At 41.7% G+C, this 19,334-nt stretch overlaps 3 protein-coding genes across 3 annotated transcripts; 2 read left to right on the top strand and 1 right to left on the bottom strand.

Annotated features, from left to right (window-relative positions):
• Positions 1–3,762, top strand: six9 (SIX homeobox 9). Its single transcript, XM_033632153.2, has 3 exons — positions 1–594; positions 2,142–2,302; positions 3,568–3,762. Exons 1-3 carry the CDS (start codon positions 67–69, stop codon positions 3,749–3,751), a joined length of 873 nt encoding a protein of 290 aa, XP_033488044.2. The 5' UTR covers positions 1–66; the 3' UTR covers positions 3,752–3,762.
• Positions 3,763–3,902: 140 nt separating this feature from the next.
• Positions 3,903–11,527, bottom strand: qpctla (glutaminyl-peptide cyclotransferase-like a). Its single transcript, XM_033630644.2, has 7 exons — positions 10,717–11,527; positions 8,477–8,623; positions 8,103–8,396; positions 7,522–7,683; positions 7,083–7,182; positions 5,297–5,413; positions 3,903–5,205 (listed from the first exon to the last, which is right to left on the bottom strand). Exons 1-7 carry the CDS (start codon positions 10,927–10,929, stop codon positions 5,060–5,062), a joined length of 1,179 nt encoding a protein of 392 aa, XP_033486535.1. The 5' UTR covers positions 10,930–11,527; the 3' UTR covers positions 3,903–5,059.
• Positions 11,528–13,294: 1,767 nt separating this feature from the next.
• Positions 13,295–18,001, top strand: LOC117260284 (ribonucleoside-diphosphate reductase large subunit). Its single transcript, XM_033632247.2, has 4 exons — positions 13,295–13,481; positions 15,127–17,108; positions 17,237–17,425; positions 17,513–18,001. The coding sequence occupies exons 1-4, from the start codon at positions 13,463–13,465 to the stop codon at positions 17,705–17,707; spliced, it is 2,385 nt and encodes a 794-aa protein (XP_033488138.1). The 5' UTR covers positions 13,295–13,462; the 3' UTR covers positions 17,708–18,001.
• Positions 18,002–19,334: the final 1,333 nt, after the last annotated feature.

The raw sequence follows: 19,334 nt of genomic DNA, 5'->3' as shown, positions 1-19,334 counted from the left end.
TGTGTTGTGATATCCCTGATGGTGTCAGGTTACCTGTGATTTGATTCTGCCAGGGCATGATGAGTAATGATAAACACACATGCTCCACAGACGCTCCAGCACAAACTTAAAAGAGAAGTCTTCAGGAGATATCTCCACACTGACTTTGATTCAACTCACATCTCAGGACTTTTTTGGGGCCACCATTCTGTTTCCATAGCAATGATCTTCACTGCAGAGCAGGTGGCCTGTGTGTGCGAGGTCCTTCTGCAGAGCAGTTGCATGGATCGTCTCGCCGGCTTTCTCCGTAGTCTTCCTCCTCCTTCCCTCTCCTCCTCTCCTCACCCTGGGGAGCTGGAGAGCGTGCTGAAGGCCAAAGCAGCAGTGGCCTTTCACCAGGGCCGCTTTGCTGACCTCTATACCCTGCTGGAGGGCTTCCCCTTCTCCCACCGCAGCCACCCTCTCCTGCAGCAGCTCTGGCTCAGAGCCCACTACATGGAGGCAGAGAGGCAGAGGGGCCGACCCCTGGGAGCTGTGGGGAAGTATCGCGTGAGGAGGAAGTTTCCTCTACCACACACCATCTGGGACGGAGAGGAGACCAGTTACTGTTTCAAGGTATCTTATCGTACTTCAAATGTGCTCCTGAACTGTTCTTTAGATTGCTGGTATGTGCTAACTACATTGTGAGAGACTATTGTGAATTTTAATCAGCTGTAAAATTATTGAAGGACATGATGTTACACCTCACATTTACTATTTGTATGTATGTCCTGTTCTTACTCTAAGTACAATATTGTGGTTCTTGTGTTATACTTAATTTATATTTATATGTACATATTATACTAGCATACTGTATTTTATTTCTATTACACCACATTTCAGGGGGAAATCCTGTTCTCTTCAGTCCACTATTTTTATCTGACATCTATAATCAGGCTTTAATTAATTACTTTTCAGATTCAGACTACATTAAAAAACATATAATCATCCTCTAGATTACCATAACCAGAGGAAGGCCTATTGTAGTAAAACTGCGCTCCACTTTGACCAGCTACAACTTTTAAATGCTGATATTATAAATGATACTGATAAAAGGAGCCATTTTGAATAGTTTTATTTTTGGTAGTTACAGTATTTTTTGCTGGTGATATTTGAATAAAATTCTGATTGCAGGACTTTTACTTGTAGTGCAGTATTTTCACACTTTAGTGGTACCATTTTTACATTAGTTTAGCCTCTGAACCTTAAATGTTCAACGTGCAACATGTTTGATTGATGGATTTTGACCACTGTATTATATTTAAAAAGAATTCACTAAAACAATTCATCATGAATAAATGGTTAATCGCAACACAGCTCACATTTGCTAACATCTAAACTTCAGATTTAGTGAACTGGGCTTATTGATGTATTGAAAGAGATAGTTTAATTCTTTTTCTGTCTTTGTGTTTTAAAGGGACAGTTCACCCAGAAAATCAAACTTACATATTTTTCCTCTTACCTGTAGTGCTATTTATCAGTCTAGATTGTTTTGGTGTCAGTTGTCGAGTGTTGGAGATATCACCCATAGGGATGTCTGCCTTCTCTTGAATATAATGGAACTAGATGGCACTCAGCTTGTGGTGCTGAAAATGCCAAAAATAATCCAATGACCTTGTTGTGAATAGTTTAATGCAGGACCTATTTTCTTTCTACCGAACTACACCCACCAACCATATCACTGTGCAGAAGAAGGCGTCCATCTACTCATGGCGAGAGGATCAAGCTTGTGACAGTGTGAGGTGTACACATTAATGGCATTCTCCTGGCTGAGTTGTAATGTTAGCTAGCTCAGGTGAACTAGCACTATCAAACTATTTGAATATTATTGTCATTATTTTAGTGTTTATTTTGGCAGTTTTGATCATCTTGAGTAACCAGGTCATGATTTTTGGAAAGAGGCATTGCTGTTGAGATTGTCAAATACATTTTTTGGCACTTTGAGCACCACAAGTTGAGTTCCACTATATGTGAGAGGCTAATCTCTCCAAAACGGACACCAAAACTATCTCAACTGATAAATAGCACAACATGTAAGAGGTAAAATATGTGTTTTTCATGTATGGTTGAAGTATCCCTTTAACACGTTCAGGCTTCACTTTATTTATTCAACTCACCAACAGGAAAAATCACGGAGTATACTGCGTGAGTGGTACCGCCATAAACCTTATCCCTCCACCCGGGAGAAGCAGGAGCTGGCAGCGTCCACCGGCCTGACAACCACACAGGTCAGCAACTGGTTCAAGAACCGCAGGCAGAGGGACCGAAACATGGACATTAACGGGTCAGTGGCGGGGCAGCAGGTCGCTCTTGGGGGAATTGTTTAACTTTGTCTCACTGTTTATCTCTTGCCAACAGCAAGTATATAAAAGTATAATTACCTCCTTGTGATTGTATGCCTCTGCAAACCAGTCAAGTTGCACTTATAGTTTACATTAATGACTGTGAAAACATGGATGCTTCACACACAGATCTATACAGTCAGCACAGTTTTAAGGTGAACACTCAAGATTAGTGTCACCAATTAAGCATCTGACCAAATGTCTCCCCTTCTGCTCCTGAGATAAAACACTAGTGTTTTCGTAGAACATTATGATGTCATAGTGAAGCTGACCTTTGACCTTTTGGATATGACATGTCATCACTTCGTCATTATACCCTATTATACATTTGTGTGAAGTTTTGCCATAATTAGCATATGAATTCTTGAGTTACGGCAAAAAACATGTTTTGTGAAATCACAATGACCTTTGACCACCAAAATCTAATCAGTTCATTTTTGAGTCCAAGTGGACGTTTGTGCCAAATTTGAGGAAACACCCTCAAGGCTGTCTAGAGATACTGGGTTCATGAGAATGAGATAAGCTCAAGGTCCCAGGTGATCTTTGACCACCAAAATCTAATCAGGTAATTCTTGAGTCCAAGTGAAAGTTTGTGCCAAATTTGAAGAAATTCCCTCAAGGCATTCTTGAGCTATCACGTTCACGAGATAGGGACAAACAACCGGAAGGACAACCCAAAATCACAATGCCGCCAGCCACCGTTATCGCCGGCGTGGAGGTATAAAATATTGAGACATGACTTTACAACAGGACAAAACAATTTACAGCCACTCTCACCACAGCCACAGTGAACAGACTAATACACCGTGACTGGACTGTTGGTATTTAGTCTGGCACCAAAACAAAGAATGTTAGAATGATAACATTTCATGCACAGACCTTGGTGGTCTATTGATGATTTTATGGTTTTCCTGCCACTATTATCTTACAGTTTGAAACCAGGTGAAAGTATAAGCACTGGTTTGTCTCTCTTTTAAAGCAACATGGACATCTGCAAAGGCCTTACAGCAGAACCAAATTTTAGAGCAACCTGAGAATATATAAAAACCAAATGGAAGTTGTGATGTTAAACGCTCTGTTGTCTCATTTTATATAAAACAACAGCGCCATCTTGTGGTCGAATTAAAACATGATTATAGACAGGATAGACAGTGTTGTGTTAAGACAATCAGATTCATTTTCTAATGCCCCTCATCTCTTTGTTCAGTTTCCAAACATCACACTCTGGAGGACCCTCAGGAGACGTCTACCCTTCCTCTGACAATGACTTTTCACCTCCAGCAAGCCCATGTCCCCTTCACCACTGCCCTCCACCTCCACCTCCACCTCCACCTCCACCCCTCTCTCACCCACCACCTCCTCTACATCACATGTGTGAAGGCCTCAACTGAATCTGCCCTTCAAATGTTTGATTTGTAATTTCTAATACATGGTTGTTTCTTTTTTTTATTAAATTTTTAAAAACTGTTTTGGTCTTTCTTGAATGTTATTCTAGTCTATTTTTTGTGTCAGTGAAAAAAAAAAAATACTTTGCAAGTCAAGTATGTTGCCAAAACATGACTCAGCAGACATTGCTCTTTAATGTGTTACAGCAGGGGTGAACAGGGGCCAGATAAGATAATGTGAAAACACCTGGGGGCCAGCTGCTCACATTATATGGGTTATGTTAAAAAAAAAAAAAAATCACATACAGATGAGACGAATGCAACTGTTTATCTTTCAGTCACAAAGATCAGTGAGCTATGAACTGTACGATAGTCCTGCCATCATGAGGTGAACAGAAAAAGATGCAAAGTAAACTTGCTTGATAAACCAATATTGTGTAGCGGGCCATACATAGCATTAAAATTGGTATAAAAATGGTTATGATTGGCCCTCAGGATGGACAATGCACTGGTGAAATGCTCCTGCGTGTATTGTATGCACAAGTTCCAGCATTTTGTGTCTGACTTCCCGAATTTGCATCAAATTCTGAGAGAAACTGAATAAAACCGCTGTATTTTTATTGCAGATTTGTTACTACACCTTTTCATATGGTGTAAAATACCATCTGTTGGATTTTCACTCTGATTACATCATTACACTGTCACAAAATGTGCAGTATAGCCATATAATATAGCTAGCAATTAACAACAGCAGATTGTAAGGCCAAGAGGATCTTCGGTCAAGTGAGGATAAAGAATTATTCACAGATATGTCCCAGTGTTCACAGCAGCTCAGAGGCCTCAACTCATAGAGTCTGTCTTTGAGAAGACATTTGTGCAGTTAATTATATTAATGTAAGGAAATAAAGTAAACTATGATTTCGTTTTTTCACAGGAATGAAGCGAAATAATAATTTAGAGTGCTATTAAATCAGACTCAACATTCCCATCTGTTCCTCTGGTACCATCATTTATAACTACTGACATTTTAAGACTCTTTCCACATCACATTCCCAGACATTTGGACAGGCGCCTCAAACTCATCTCTCACATGAAACGAAGGAGTCTGGTCAGTCCAGCAGGACCAAGTCTTTGGTAAAGTTTTAGCTGGTATTCCATTAGTTGGTTTCACAGAGTTCTTCTCTTGTGCGTTTGGGTCCAATTCATGCTGGTCATTTAGTGATTACTTGTCATCAGTGTGACAAACAGCACAAGTACTCCAGTAGGAGTAAAAAAGTAAGTACCTTCACCACAAATATCTGTGAGTGTTTGGTTTCAGAAGCCCAGATACTCTGCCAGAAACACAGCCATGACCTTGGTCAGGTTCACCACAGTGGGACGGTGCATGTTCTCCTCTGTGTCGTCCAGTGTGTGCCAGAACTGTGGGAAGGGAGTGGCGATGACGTGTAGCACAGGGACACCTGCATGCGTGTAGGAAAGAGGGAAATATTGAGGTTGATTGACAGCATGTGTTACAAACTTAGGACAAATCTCCAGCTGTGTGAAACTCACCTTTGTGAAGGAAGGGGATGTGGTCGTCCTGCACAGGGCCGAGGTAAACATCCTTCCTAAAATACGTCTGCTCTGAGGGGTGAGACGTCAAGAGACCCTGTCGATGGAGTCTCTTCTCTGAGAGTGAGGGGGATAAAAGTAGAGTTAGGACACACAACAGAGAGGGGATTTGGATGTTGGCGATATCAGCTATAGAGACGTCTGCCTTCTCTCAAATATAGTGGAACTAGATGGCACTTGCGCCAAAAACTACATCTGAAAAACTCAACAGCAATGTCTCTTTCCAGAAATAATGACTCAAGGAAACCCACAGATCTTGTTGCGAGCAGTTTCATGTGGGAACTATTTTTTTCTACCGAACTACACCTGTTAACTGTGTCACTGTGCAGAAGGGAGTGTGCATCTACTCACTGCAGCTACCGTTAGAGCTCAGCCAAGGAGGACACCAATAATATTTACAACTCGAGCTGTCAAGAGCAGGAGCCTCTCGTCTTTGAGTAGACCAACCCCCCAGGAACAGCAACGTACTACTTTAAGCAAGCCACAGCTTCTGAGGCTGATAAATGAAGCCAATGCTCAAGTGCCAAAAGCTACAGTTCTTTGAACAGCCACTCGAGGCTGGCTCCAAAACAGAATCAATCCCCATAGACCCCCATGTTAAAATGCTAAACTTTATAGCAGAAATAAACATGTTTGCAGCTGGGTACAAAAACAGGTTTGGTGTCCATAGTTAATTTCAACATTAATGACAACTGTACAGGATGGGAATTTTTTTTATAACTCATCAGTTTTCATTTTATTATGGCCCAAAGTTACGCATATTTAAAGTCTATGAGGTGCCGCTACAGTCTTTGAGTCAGATCCACCACTCGTTCCTCCACAGCTCCAACCTCTCACCCAAAGATGGCCACTTCTGGCTCAGAAAAAAACAAATTGTCGACAGCCAAAATGCCAGACTCGAGGCTTCAAAACAGCAGTCCACAAACCACTGGGTGACATTGCAGCAGCTACGTACATTTCTTATACAGACAATGACTTTATGCCAATATGACACAGTGGCCAAACCATGGAATTACAACTTCTGGGTATGTCACAATTTAACTCCATGGGGCCCAACAGACTTTTTCCCATAGAGTTAAATTGTGAAAAAGATGGCTGTAAATCAGCGGCTCACTAATAGCTGAAGCCAGAGTTATTTTCCTACTTTTATTCATGAAAGTGAGTTGTTGGGGAGCTGGGGTTAAGGGAAACGCCAGTGTGCTTGCTCTTTGAGCTCATGAATGTGAAAGATCAGGATAATTTTATACCTGTAACTCAAAGAATTTGGGCTTCATGCATCACTGACTAACTTCCAAAGTGATGAACAGGACCCCGCCTCCAAGGCTGTATCCAGCTTTTTTAAACATCCATGAGTAGATGCACGCTTCCTTCTGTGCTGTGATACCGCTGGTAGGTGCAATTCAGTAGAAAGAAAGCACATCCTACATGAAACTGCTCACAACAAGCTCTGTGGATTATCTTGAGTAACTGGGTTATGATTTCTGAAGAGACGTTGCTGTTGAGTTTTTCAAATGCATGTTTTGGCACTTTGAGCACCACAAGCTGAGTGACATCTAGTTCCTTTGTATTCGAGAGAAGGCAGACACCTATACGGCTGACATCTCCAACACTCTGCAACTCACACCAAAGCAATCAAGGCTGATAAACAGCACTACAGGTAAGAGGAAATGATTTTGGGGTGAAATATCCATTTAAACATTCATGCAGATGTTGGAGCCAGGGTTACCTGCAGCGATCAGACGGTCAAACCAGCGAGCTGTGTTATCAAAGTGATTTGCAATCAATGGATCAGGACCACCCAGCAGGTCGAGCAGCACAAAAAGGTCCTGGAGAGAAAGTGCAAAGTCAAAAATGGCTACTGAATATTTAGTTTTCTTTTAATCATAGTGCAGTAAAAACACACACATAAACAGTAGTGTTAGGTTACATGACAAAGAGGGTGAAGTCAGAGACTGTAACTAGGTTTGGGCCGTTAAATATAAATTCAGACCTGTCCTAAATTACTTTATGTAGTAGGAGAGTCAGTTCATAAAGGCATGACAGACCTGCTGCTATTCTTAAGTTTAGGCAGTCTGCTAAATTCAGCCTGCTCATTCATAATTTAGAGCGTGTCTGGATCAGGATGTGAGGAAGACCATGAAGGACGTGTATTTTTGTTTGCTCACCACAGCCTGGAGCATGGTGGTGTGTGTGGAGCCCGCAGGGTGAGGTGTGTTGGCCATGCGCTCGGCCAGGTGACGGGAGCCGTACAGTGAGTCGGTGGCGGTCCATTCTTCAAATGACTCCTCGCCATCGAAAAACACCAGCTGAAGAGTCACTGGAAGTTTCTAAGAGGAAAAACAAAGAAAGGAATTAAAATGCACTTTTCCAAAAAGCAGCAATCAAGGCCAGTTTCTCTTTCTGCAGTGCTGTCGCAGTGTGTAGTCTCACAGTAAGTACATAAATCACAGCCTCTGGAGGGATACTGCTATTTACAGATGAGTGCTGCAAAGAAAACAAGGAGCTGGGGTCAGCATTTTCTATCCCATACTGCAGGCAGAGAGCCAGAGGGACGAAACGAGAGTAGGAGAAGAAGGGGGGAAAAAGTGAGAAGCTCCTCGTCAGCATCTCATGCATTTTCTCTTTGTCATGGGAAGGATTACAAGAAATAGAAAACTAATCTGCTCTAGCTGCTGTCTATAATTTAAGTGCTAACCACTGCAAACTGCCACGACATCAACAGAAATGAACACAACTGAGCACACACCTGCTGTTTGAATGATCTAAGCTGGGCATCCAGAGAGGTGGCAAGCTCCAGGATCATAGCACAGGGCACTGCTGAGTCACTGGCCCCAAGAAACACCTTCTCTGGGGCCCGGGGGTCTGGAGGCAGAGCCTTGGAGTCGTAGTGGCAGGCCAGGAGCAGCCTGCGAGGGGCCGAAGGGTCCAGAGTGGCAACGATGTTGGTGAAGGTGACCTGGCCGCGAGGGGTTGAAGACTGAAAGGAGTCTAAGTCCATGGCCCAGCCGGCAGACAGCGAGGACAGAGTGGAGGTGATGTGCTGGAGCAGAACAGAGAGGGCGGATTAAAGATGAGGGAGGAACACGTGTAAGGAGGAGGAAACTATAAATATGTTCACACCTGCTGTACTGCCAGACTGCCCTGTGTTCCTGGGAGCCTCTCTATCAGGATGGGCCTCAGGTGGGTCTCCCACAGGCGGGTGCCATCCACCTGAGAGGCCAGACGGCGGATTTGAGCTGGAGAGCACTTGCTGGGTTTGTGGGACAACTGCATGGATGAGAGATGAGAGTAATAAAATAATATAATATAATATAATAATAAAAGTAATAAAATGATGAAACAGCTGCACACAGACAGCCTTGACTCGATAGATTTCACCATGGTTTTAAACTCTTCAAGGTCACCATGTCTTAAAGCTTAAGAACAGGATTTTATTCAAACATTGAAGATTCAAACTCTGTTCAAACACAATTCCAGCTAGCTGGCATACATGGAGGGAGAGCAGTGTCAGAAATCAGCAAGGGCCACGGGCCATTTGGCCCGCAATTTATCCAAGAATGCCCCCAAAAGCCATGTTCCGGGGGCCAAAATTGCCCCCAAGTTTTCGAAACAACTATATGTATTTATATTTTTAACAGTATTACAATCTGACATTAAAGTATAGTATTTTATTTTCATTAAATTAATTTACCGTCACGTCTACAACTCATTTTCCAGACATAATCAACGAGATTGCACTGATTACGTGAGAGTAATCTGACAGAGAAGGGGAGGGGGCTTTGCTGTACCATAAGTTTAAATTAACCATTTCTTGGGTGATCTGTGTCTACACAATGACAAATTAATGAAAAATTAAGGTAGAATGAATGTTAAATTTTAAATTAACTTACTTCCAGGATTGCATCTAAGGAATTTATAGTAATTTGGCCTTTTTAACAGTAAAAGTAACTGTAATGTGGTGAAACATTAGTACTGCTATCAGTAGATTAATGGTTAAAGAAGTCACATTTAAACTGGTTAAATTATAGGAAATCTGAGTGATATTTTGCAACCATAACTTTATGTAACCCATTATTTATTTCATTTATAGTGGCTTCTACTGAAGAGTGAAGACACTATCTTAGTTGGTTTTGCTTTTCATGTGCTTATTGTTAGAACATAATTACAATTTTTTGATGGCCCCCAAACATTTTGAAAATGCCCCCATTTTTTAGACCGTTGTTAATTTCATACCCTGAGGGAGAGATGGGATGCAAGAAGAAATGAAGACACATACATGATGGTGAACAAAATGTCGCCACAAATCAGCTCATATGAGAGCTATGTTGCATCAACAGTGAGCCTAAAGACAATACATTTGCTGTTATGTGACATTACATGGGAGGGTAATAAAGTAATTTCAATACAGAAAACGTTCAAGGGTTTTAATAGATCCATGACTGTCCCAGGCCTGGACATCAATGTAATGAAATTCCATGACTTTTTCAGGTTTTCCATGACTGTGGGCACCCCGGATTTATATAATATGCATTTAGTTTGAATGAAAAGAAATGGGACAACAGTGAAGAGACAGAATTACATCAAACACAAGACATGCCTGATGATTGCAACTTGTGATTACTTTCACTGTCAATGCATAATATTTTCTCGATTAACTGTTTGGTGCATAAAATGATAGAGAATTGTGAAAAGTACACATCACAATTTCTTAACATCCAAGATGGTGGAATCAGACTGCTTGTTTTGTCTGGGCAACACCTCCCCATCCAATCAACAATGTGTTTTTTGTTTTTGTGTCTTGACTTGGATATTTGACCTTCACTGTGCAGAATGATGTTTGAACAGATTTTGTTTTCACACTGACCTGCTGAAGGAGAAAGTTTCTCTGTGCCCACCTTAGATGTGAGTTTGACACGTGCATTGTGACATCACTACTTGTTTTGAAGCCAATCAGGGTCCAACAGGCAACCAGATTTTTCAATAAAGTGGGAAACATCTTGACTCCAGCAGCAAAACTTTTTAAATCTATATATTTTTTCATATCCATATGTTGTGGATTTTTCAGAGGATTAAGGTAATCTAAAGAGTTTAAATTCACTGAAATTTACTGGCCCTTTAACCTTATGCATCCAGTATAAACAAAGGGGAATCCAAAGCTCATAGTTCAGCTTTGTCACTGTGAACACGTCTCATATCTGGTTACTATGGGATGTTATAACACAGATATCCAGACAGTGCAACATAATCTGACTGTGGCTACTATATTTCAGTGACACTGAACACTTACAGGAACAGACTAGCCCCACAGCACACAGGTAAAGTTTTGGAGTCTGTGTTTGTGTGTCTGTCAATCCTCTTACCCTGTCTTTGGTCAGGTCTGCAGCTGGCATGCGGTTCACATCGGTGGTGTCGTTTGACAGGTAGACTCCCAGCACCACCGCCAGCACCAGGACACCGAGGAGGCACAGCAGCAGTACCCGGACCCGGGGCATCCGCACCCGGTCACAGCCGGGCAGAGAGCCGCTGCCGTTGCTCTGCTGCAGAGACTTGTACCGCCGACTGGACCTGGACATGTCTGACTGAGTGACAGACTGGGACGGTGCAGCGTCGAGCAGGCAGTCCTAACAGCTACGTGTCCAAACCGGCTCGTGGAGCATGCAGGAGGGAGCTCACACAGGAAGTCGAGGCAGGCTGTAATGTGGAGCAGCCTCGAGGGGAAACTGGCTGTGTGACAGCTCGGTCCTTACATCTGCAACAGTCTGTAGTCCTGCTTCAACATAATGGTCCATGTGATGGTCTGTCTGTACTGGTCCCAGTCTTCAATGCGAGTCCTGCAGCCCAGGTCCTTGAAGGCATCATTGAATTTAGAGCTGCTTCAATCAAATCAAACCAGGATACTTTAAAATAAATCACAGAGACAAATTAACTCTCTCTATCTATGACTTCTGTTGTTTAACGAGCAACTCTTTACAGCTGTGTTGAGCTCATTTCACCCAGCAACAGCTACTACTGAGCAAAAATAACAACAATCTGCAACAAAGAGATCAAATAATCAAACTTGTCCCAACTCTCCTGGAGCAGCAGTCCGTTTAAAAGTGTCCAAATCTAACGCCCTCTCGTTACAGAACATCTTTGTGGTTTCTGGTTTCTAATCAAATGGCGTTACTTCTTTTAGATTTGTATTGAGTGCCAGGAAAACAGCTCTGTGGTGCGCTACTGCCATCTACTGACTGGGAGGGGGAACTGCAGGGAATTAGATTAATTATTAAATAGAGGTTTTTTTTTTCTCCCACAAACTTTATTGAATAGTTTCAATACATGCAGGGACGCAGCACCAAATTCTGGGAAGTGTGCATGAGCTGTCGCTGAGGGCCCCCCAGTCCCCCTCTCTATAATCATGTCTTTCTCATGCACTTTTAGCTCTAGCTGCATTTGACGAATCCTAGTGCAGGGCCAAATCAATTAATTCAAATCAACCAGTTTTTATTTATTTATGACACGTATTATATATAAAAAATTGCAAACAAAACCGAACTTTTCATTCTAGGCTTTTTGACGGCCCCCCTCCCATTTCTGAGTACATGCAATATGTATGTTCCAGATTTTCATTACAAACGTTGCAGAAAATATATTTCATAATATGAAAATAATGTAAAAATAAATTCAGCTGCACAATAAATGAATAAAATGTAGGGGAAAGAAAGAAACATAATGAAAGCAAAAAAGTCTGCTGCACCACTGGAGTAAAACTAAAAAGTCTTATCTAATATTTTTTGCCAATTTAAAATTTTCAGCAGTAGTCAAGTATGTTTTAAAATTATTATCTTAAGAAATATAGAAGAAGGGTGTTTTTTTAAGCCAAATAACGCATACGCATAATGTTTTGCTAAAATAATTATCCAGGGATTGTTCAAAATGAGTAATATCTCTATCTTAGTGTGACATCCTACTCAAAATGTTTTGAAAGGTTCCTTTTTAAATCAAACCAAAAAGAAGTGGCACAAAAACAATCTACAAACACATGTTCAATAGTTTCCCCTTCACAATTACAAATAGTGCAATTTGTATTTTGGGGAAAAAAAAGATTAAATACAGTTTAATACAAAATTAAGATGCAAGCAGTTAAAACGATGGAGTTGAAGCACTGCTGGGTCTTTGTGATCAGATACAAGTGCTCTTTGGACACTTCAGGTGCTCTTATTCCATCTTGTGGATGGCTCTTTGCATAGGTGGAGTATGTTCTCAATAAAAAATATAAAATGCAAGTCTCCTTCAAAATGAATCCAAGGCACACTAATTAAAAATACCTTTATTTTACTTGACGGTATGTATTTTAAATGATCAAAAATACATGGTCTCGGATCAACTCACTGCAATACAAAGAAAACAACCATTTCCCCTGTGTAAACCAAAAGATGAACTATAACTGATATTTTATATCTATGATTAACATGTATGAAAGATCTGCAGTATGTGCTGCAGAAACTATATAAAATTAAAACACTAAATAAACTATATTTTCAATAATCTTGTATTCTGAACTTCCTTTTCTCTTACACATCCACCCAAATCATTGCATCATTGTTCTCTTTCTGTCCCCAGATTGCTTTAATTTGCAGAAATACTTGATTTGATGTAAATCCTGAGTGTATCTGTAATAAAATCCAGAAATTGTAGATGTAGTCCAGAAAAACTTTTAAAATCACAGATTCAGTACATTCTTGTGTGTCAGTAATCTTGCATCAGGTCAGGACAAAACAAAACATGTTATATGACCCACTTCTCGATCCCGCCAGATTTTCGTCCGGGAAAATGAGCGGAAAAGGAAGCTGACTTTATAAACTGTTCTGATTGGTCTAGAGACATGAAGGCCCGCGTTCTCTTGCTGCTGATTGGTCAGAGCGCCCGTCCATCCTCACCCACAGCGGTTCCGCCTTCCGTACAAATGCGACGTTAGCGGGACTTTTAGAGTCATTCGCGCTTTCTCCTCTGAGCCTGACTGCAGTGTGTGTCCAGATCCGTATCCTGACACCGAGGAGAAGATAAAGCTGTAGCAGGACAGCGGCTGTTTTCTCTGGGGACGAGTCAACATCACACTTTGCTAACATGCATGTGATCAAGCGAGGTGAGCTCCTTTCTGTTGTTATGGATCAGGCCTGTTAGCATCAGGGCTGTCACTGTCAGGAAACTGGATCAACCACATACTGAGCGGTAACAGCGACTGATCTGCTGCATGTGTCTGACTCATTAGGTGTTTTATCACAAAGCCGAAACTTACACGCCATGCTTGTGTCAGGGAAGCAGCGTGAAGCGGTTAGTTAACGTTAGCTAGCAGCACTTAGTTAACTTAGTTAAGCTAGCTAGTGACTAGTGTTACATATGAGGCTAACGTTACAGCCAGACTGTCAACGTTTTATTCAGTTAATTACCATCAGGTTGACAAGCATGTCGTTTTAGAAAGTCTCTTACAAATGACCTTTGAGTGATAGAAATGTAATTTTGCCCCCCCCCCCCTTCCTGCAGGTGTTTATGGCCTTTGTCATAGTTGGCGCCAAAAGATAAAGTTATATAGCTCTACCTGGATGTCAGTATGGACCTCAGAGAGCTTCTGGTTGTAAGAAATGTTAGTTAACACAAGACAGGTCTTGCGCACTTTTGTCGACCAGGAGGAGTGAGCTTTGCCTCTACAGTTATATCAGACTTGACACCACAGTGTCAAAAAGGTGCGTTCACTGCCACAGGGTCTTTGTTACAGGTTGAATCCAATCTGCACACATTTATAGTCAAACAAACATTACTGCACACGTTTCTTTGATAAAAACCAAATGGTTTTAAACTATCTGAGCTCTTTACAACATTTAAATAAGTAATTAAAGACCACAATAAAGTGATATATCATGTAGTAATAGCAGTGGTGAAATGTAACTAGATTAAGTACAGTTTTGAAGTAACGTACTACTTTATACTTTTAACGTCACTCCACCACAGTTTGGAGGCTAATGTACTTTTTTACTCTACTACATTTGTTACTTTGATGATTTAGATCATTAATACACAATATAAATTAACTACTAAATAATATGTTATCAGAGGTTAAACTAGTCGTAGCCTACATAAAGTCATTAACATCAGCCCCACCCTTACAGCTGCAACATTAAAGTGATAATGTATCACTTTAAAATGTAATAATCCAGTACTTTTTCCTTAAGAGTACTTATATTAATAAAACATATGTACTTTTACTTAAGTAAGATTTGAAGGCATCACCTTTTAGTTGTGACAGGATTTTTACACTGTAGCACGGCTACTTTGACTACATGATAATTATTTAATGACCAAATATGATTCATTTTATCAACTGTATTCAGTTTAATAGACACTATTACTGTTATTATTTATATTTAAAAGGGATATTTCACTTGTGTCACTTAAAGCAGCAGCAGCAGAACAGGAAAGCTAAAAGGAAATTGGACAATAGACCCAAAAGAAGCCAACTGATGCAACAAGATGTCTTTGTTATGTTAAAAGGATGAAAGTGAACAAAAAAGTTAGAAGTTTATTATGTGAAATATAGTGTATTGTGTTTTTCTTAAAAAAAAAAAAAAAAAAGTTGAAAATCCCTGACACATAACAATCACTAGATTTATCATGATTGAGTTTTATCACAGTTTCATCTTTACTCTATTGATTGTGTAATTTTGCTGACTGACATCTTTAGTCGGTGGTGATTGTGTTAACTGACAGGTTTTTTTAATTTGTTTATTTTTCAGATGGACGCCAAGAGCGCGTCATGTTCGATAAAATCACTTCTCGCATCCAGAAGCTGTGCTACGGACTGAACTCCGACTTTGTAGACCCGGCCCAAATTACCATGAAGGTGATCCAGGGTTTGTACAGCGGCGTCACCACTGTGGAGCTCGACACGCTGGCCGCAGAGATCGCCGCCACTCTAACAACAAAACACCCCGACTACGCCATCCTTGCTGCGCGGATCGCCGTCTCAAACCTGCACAAAGAGACCAAGAAGGTGTTCAGTGATGTGATGGAGGATCTGTACAACTACGTCAACCCCTTGAATAAACGCCACTCTCCCATGATCTCCAAGGAGACGCTCGACATCGTTCTTGAGAACAAAGACCGCCTCAACTCCGCCATCATTTACGACAGAGATTTCTCCTACAACTTCTTCGGCTTCAAGACTCTGGAGCGGTCCTACCTGCTGAAGATCAACGGCAAAGTGGCCGAGCGACCGCAGCACATGCTGATGAGAGTGTCCGTCGGGATCCACAAAACAGATATTGACGCAGCCATCGAGACCTACAACCTGCTGTCAGAGAAGTGGTTCACTCATGCCTCCCCTACGCTATTCAACGCAGGCACCAACAGGCCCCAGCTGTCCAGCTGCTTCCTGCTCGCCATGAAAGACGACAGCATCGAAGGCATTTATGACACGCTAAAGCAGTGCGCCCTCATCTCCAAATCAGCTGGAGGAATCGGCGTGGCGGTGAGCTGCATCAGATCAACAGGAAGCTACATCGCTGGCACCAACGGCAACTCCAACGGGCTCGTCCCCATGCTGAGAGTTTACAACAACACAGCACGTTATGTTGACCAGGGCGGCAACAAGAGGCCTGGAGCCTTCGCCATGTACCTGGAGCCCTGGCACTTTGATGTGTTTGACTTCCTGGAGCTGAAGAAGAACACGGGAAAGGAGGAGCAGAGAGCCAGAGACCTTTTCTATGCCCTGTGGATTCCCGACCTGTTCATGAAGAGAGTGGAGAGCAACCAAGACTGGTCTCTGATGTGTCCCAACGAGTGCCCCGGGCTGGACGAGTGCTGGGGGGAGGAGTTTGAAAAGCTCTACACGTCCTATGAGAAGGAGGGGAGGGTCAAGCGCGTGGTGAAGGCTCAGCAGGTGTGGCACGCCATTATCGAGTCCCAGACAGAAACTGGTACACCATACATGCTGTACAAAGACGCCTGCAACAGGAAGAGCAACCAACAGAACCTGGGCACCATCAAGTGCAGCAACCTGTGCACAGAGATTGTTGAGTACACCAGCGATGATGAGGTAGCTGTGTGTAACCTGGCCTCCATCGCACTAAACATGTACGTCACCCCTGAGCGGACTTTTGACTTTAAAAAACTGGCACAAGTGACCAAAGTCATTGTCAAAAACTTGAACAAGATCATCGACATTAACTACTACCCAGTGCCTGAGGCGGAGTACTCCAACAAGCGCCACAGGCCGATAGGAATTGGCGTCCAGGGTCTGGCAGACGCCTTCATCCTCATGCGTCACCCATTTGAAAGCCCCGAGGCTCAGCTCCTGAACATTCACATCTTTGAGACCATCTACTACGCCGCCCTAGAGGCGAGCTGCGAGCTGGCCGCTGAGCTCGGCCCCTACGACACGTACGAAGGCTCTCCCGTCAGCAAGGGCATCCTGCAGTACGACATGTGGAAGAAGACGCCTACCGACCTGTTGGACTGGAAGCTGCTGAAGGAGAAGATCGCCAAGCATGGCGTGAGGAACAGCCTGCTGCTCGCCCCAATGCCCACGGCCTCCACCGCCCAGATCCTGGGCAACAACGAGTCCATCGAAGCCTACACCAGCAACATCTACACCCGCAGGGTCCTCTCTGGAGAGTTTCAGATCGTCAATCCTCATCTGCTCAAAGACCTGACGGAGAGGGGACTGTGGAGCGAGGAGATGAAGAACCAGCTGATCGCTCACAACGGATCCATTCAGGTAAAACATCCAGATCTGTCACGCCCACATCGCAGAGCAGGAAGCAAACTTTTTACATGACAAAATGCTGATTCATTATTTTGTTTGTTACCGTGTGGTTTGATGAGAGAAAACTTTTGTTTCAACAGAACATCAATGAGATCCCAGATGATCTGAAGCAGCTGTACAAAACAGTTTGGGAAATCTCCCAGAAGACCGTACTCAAGATGGCCGCTGACCGTGGCGCATATATTGACCAGAGCCAGTCCCTGAACATCCACATCGCAGAGCCAAACTACGGCAAACTGACCAGCATGCACTTCTACGGCTGGAAACAGGTAAGTGAGGACAGGAGGATTTTAACAGAGAGAACTTCCTGCTGTGAATGCTATAGGTGTTAAACTCATGTCTCACTCTCGCCACAGGGTCTGAAGACGGGGATGTACTACCTGAGGACGAAGCCTGCCGCCAACCCCATCCAGTTCACGCTGAACAAGGAGAAACTGAAGGAGACGCAGGAGCCGGTCAAACCCACAGAGGAGGAGATCAAAGAGCGTAACGTTGCTGCCATGGTGTGCTCTCTGCAGAACAAAGACGATTGCTTAATGTGTGGATCTTAGACGTGTTCTCTCTCTGTTACCTGCTGAGGCGTCAGGTTGTCGTGTGAATGCACCTGATGCTACTTGATCTTGAAGCCCGATGTTATGCAAGTGCAAATATTAAAGCCAAAACTTGAGCATTTTTCATAAACCTCACTCTAACGAGCTCCTTAATGTATAAAGTTTTAATAAAATGGTTGTCAGCTCACCAATGTCAAAGAGAGGAAAGCACTCACTTACTACAAAATGTATTTTATGTTGGAAATTAAATAACTTTGTAATAGAGAATAAAGTTTACATGCAAGTTTAATTGGGTGTGTGTGTATGTGTACATGTGTGTGAGCTGGTGGAAAAAAAAACCCCATCAGAGACCAAAGCAAGTGCTGCAGAGCTGCAGCTACTTTTTATTATAATGAATTATTTAATCCCTTGAAACCTGGAGTGACATAAATCCCTGTGCTGCTTTCAGATGCTTTTTGCAAGTATTTAAATTTCACAATATTTAAATTGGTGTGATTTCTTTTCTTTATAGATTTAGACATTTGTTGAAAAACTACAGAAAAATAATGTATATTTAAAAATTATGTTAAAAAAATGTTATTTTTAAGCTGTTTTTCCAGGTCATTTTGTTTTCTTTTTTCATTATTTTTTTAAAAACTTGTTTGTTTATTATTCTCTTGACTATTTTCTCACAATTTTTGGGGGGGCCTTTCCCCCATGTTTTAAAGAAACCAAGCCAATTTTGTCAGGTTTCAAAAGGCTTAATAGACAAGCACAGTAAGATGTGAGCTGTTTTTTTAGTTTGTTTTTTTAATTAAAAGTGAAAAATGTTCATCACATAGCCATAGTAGATGTAACCAAATGTCTTGTGTGACCAAAAGTCCAACACTGAAAATACTCTCTTACATTACAGAGTATTTTCAGTTTTGGATTGTTGGTCACACAAGACATTTGGTTACAGTAAGACTGAGAAGAGCAGCAGTGCTGGAGCCTGAAACCAGTAAAATATTAGAATTTTTTAATTGAAAATAGTTGCCAATTGTTTATTTTCTAACTAAAAGTTGGATCCATTATTGCTGCATGTTCAAAGTCTACAAGCTACAATACTGTTGAATCGTTTCAGACGTTTATGAAGTAAAAGTGCCAGGTGATTTTCTACTTTTCATGGTCTTAAAATGCAAAAATGAAATATTTTAGGGCTTTTAACATTTGGTCAAAGAAAACTAAGACGTCACCATGGGCCCTTTAAATGATGTGTATGTCCTGATGTTTCATATACAAATCAGAAAATGTGAACTATTTAGTAAAATACTTCTAAAGTGATTGTATCTGCATGGGTTTAATGGGTTAAAACTTGGAAGTGAATGGGACTTGGAAAACTGGAAATGGGCAGGGCCTAATCATCAGAGCTTGTTATTTTAAGCCTGAAATTGATATGGATGATCATAAGTTGCTCTATTTATCATTTATTAGAAATCTATTTACAGAACAGCCTCAGGATTGAGCTTCAGATCTTTTTTGATCACAAAGATTGAACACAGCTCCCAAAATTAAGAATTTCCCTCATCACAAATAAGGACACTTTTTACTCAGATGACAATCATACTCCTAAAAAATACATTATCAGTACGGAATGCTTGTTTCGTCA

Source organism: Epinephelus lanceolatus, chromosome 4 (assembly GCF_041903045.1).
Source record: "Epinephelus lanceolatus isolate andai-2023 chromosome 4, ASM4190304v1, whole genome shotgun sequence".
In the NCBI taxonomy this organism is placed as follows: domain Eukaryota; kingdom Metazoa; phylum Chordata; class Actinopteri; order Perciformes; family Serranidae; genus Epinephelus; species Epinephelus lanceolatus.
Note: the sequence above shows the minus strand (reverse complement) of the source record. Positions and strands in the feature narration are given on the sequence as shown.

Coding starts and splice junctions, on each gene's coding strand:
- six9 (XM_033632153.2), top strand. CDS start 67: ATGATAAACACACATGCTCCACAGACGCTCCAGCACAAACTTAAAAGA. Junction 595..2,141: donor AGACCAGTTACTGTTTCAAG/GTATCTTATCGT, acceptor ACTCACCAACAG/GAAAAATCACGGAGTATACT. Junction 2,303..3,567: donor CGAAACATGGACATTAACGG/GTCAGTGGCGGG, acceptor CTCTTTGTTCAG/TTTCCAAACATCACACTCTG.
- qpctla (XM_033630644.2), bottom strand. CDS start 10,929: ATGTCCAGGTCCAGTCGGCGGTACAAGTCTCTGCAGCAGAGCAACGGC. Junction 8,624..10,716: donor CAGACCTGACCAAAGACAGG/GTAAGAGGATTG, acceptor TCATCCATGCAG/TTGTCCCACAAACCCAGCAA. Junction 7,684..8,102: donor TTAGATCATTCAAACAGCAG/GTGTGTGCTCAG, acceptor TTTTCCTCTTAG/AAACTTCCAGTGACTCTTCA.
- LOC117260284 (XM_033632247.2), top strand. Junction 17,109..17,236: donor CTCACAACGGATCCATTCAG/GTAAAACATCCA, acceptor TTGTTTCAACAG/AACATCAATGAGATCCCAGA. Junction 17,426..17,512: donor ACTTCTACGGCTGGAAACAG/GTAAGTGAGGAC, acceptor CTCTCGCCACAG/GGTCTGAAGACGGGGATGTA.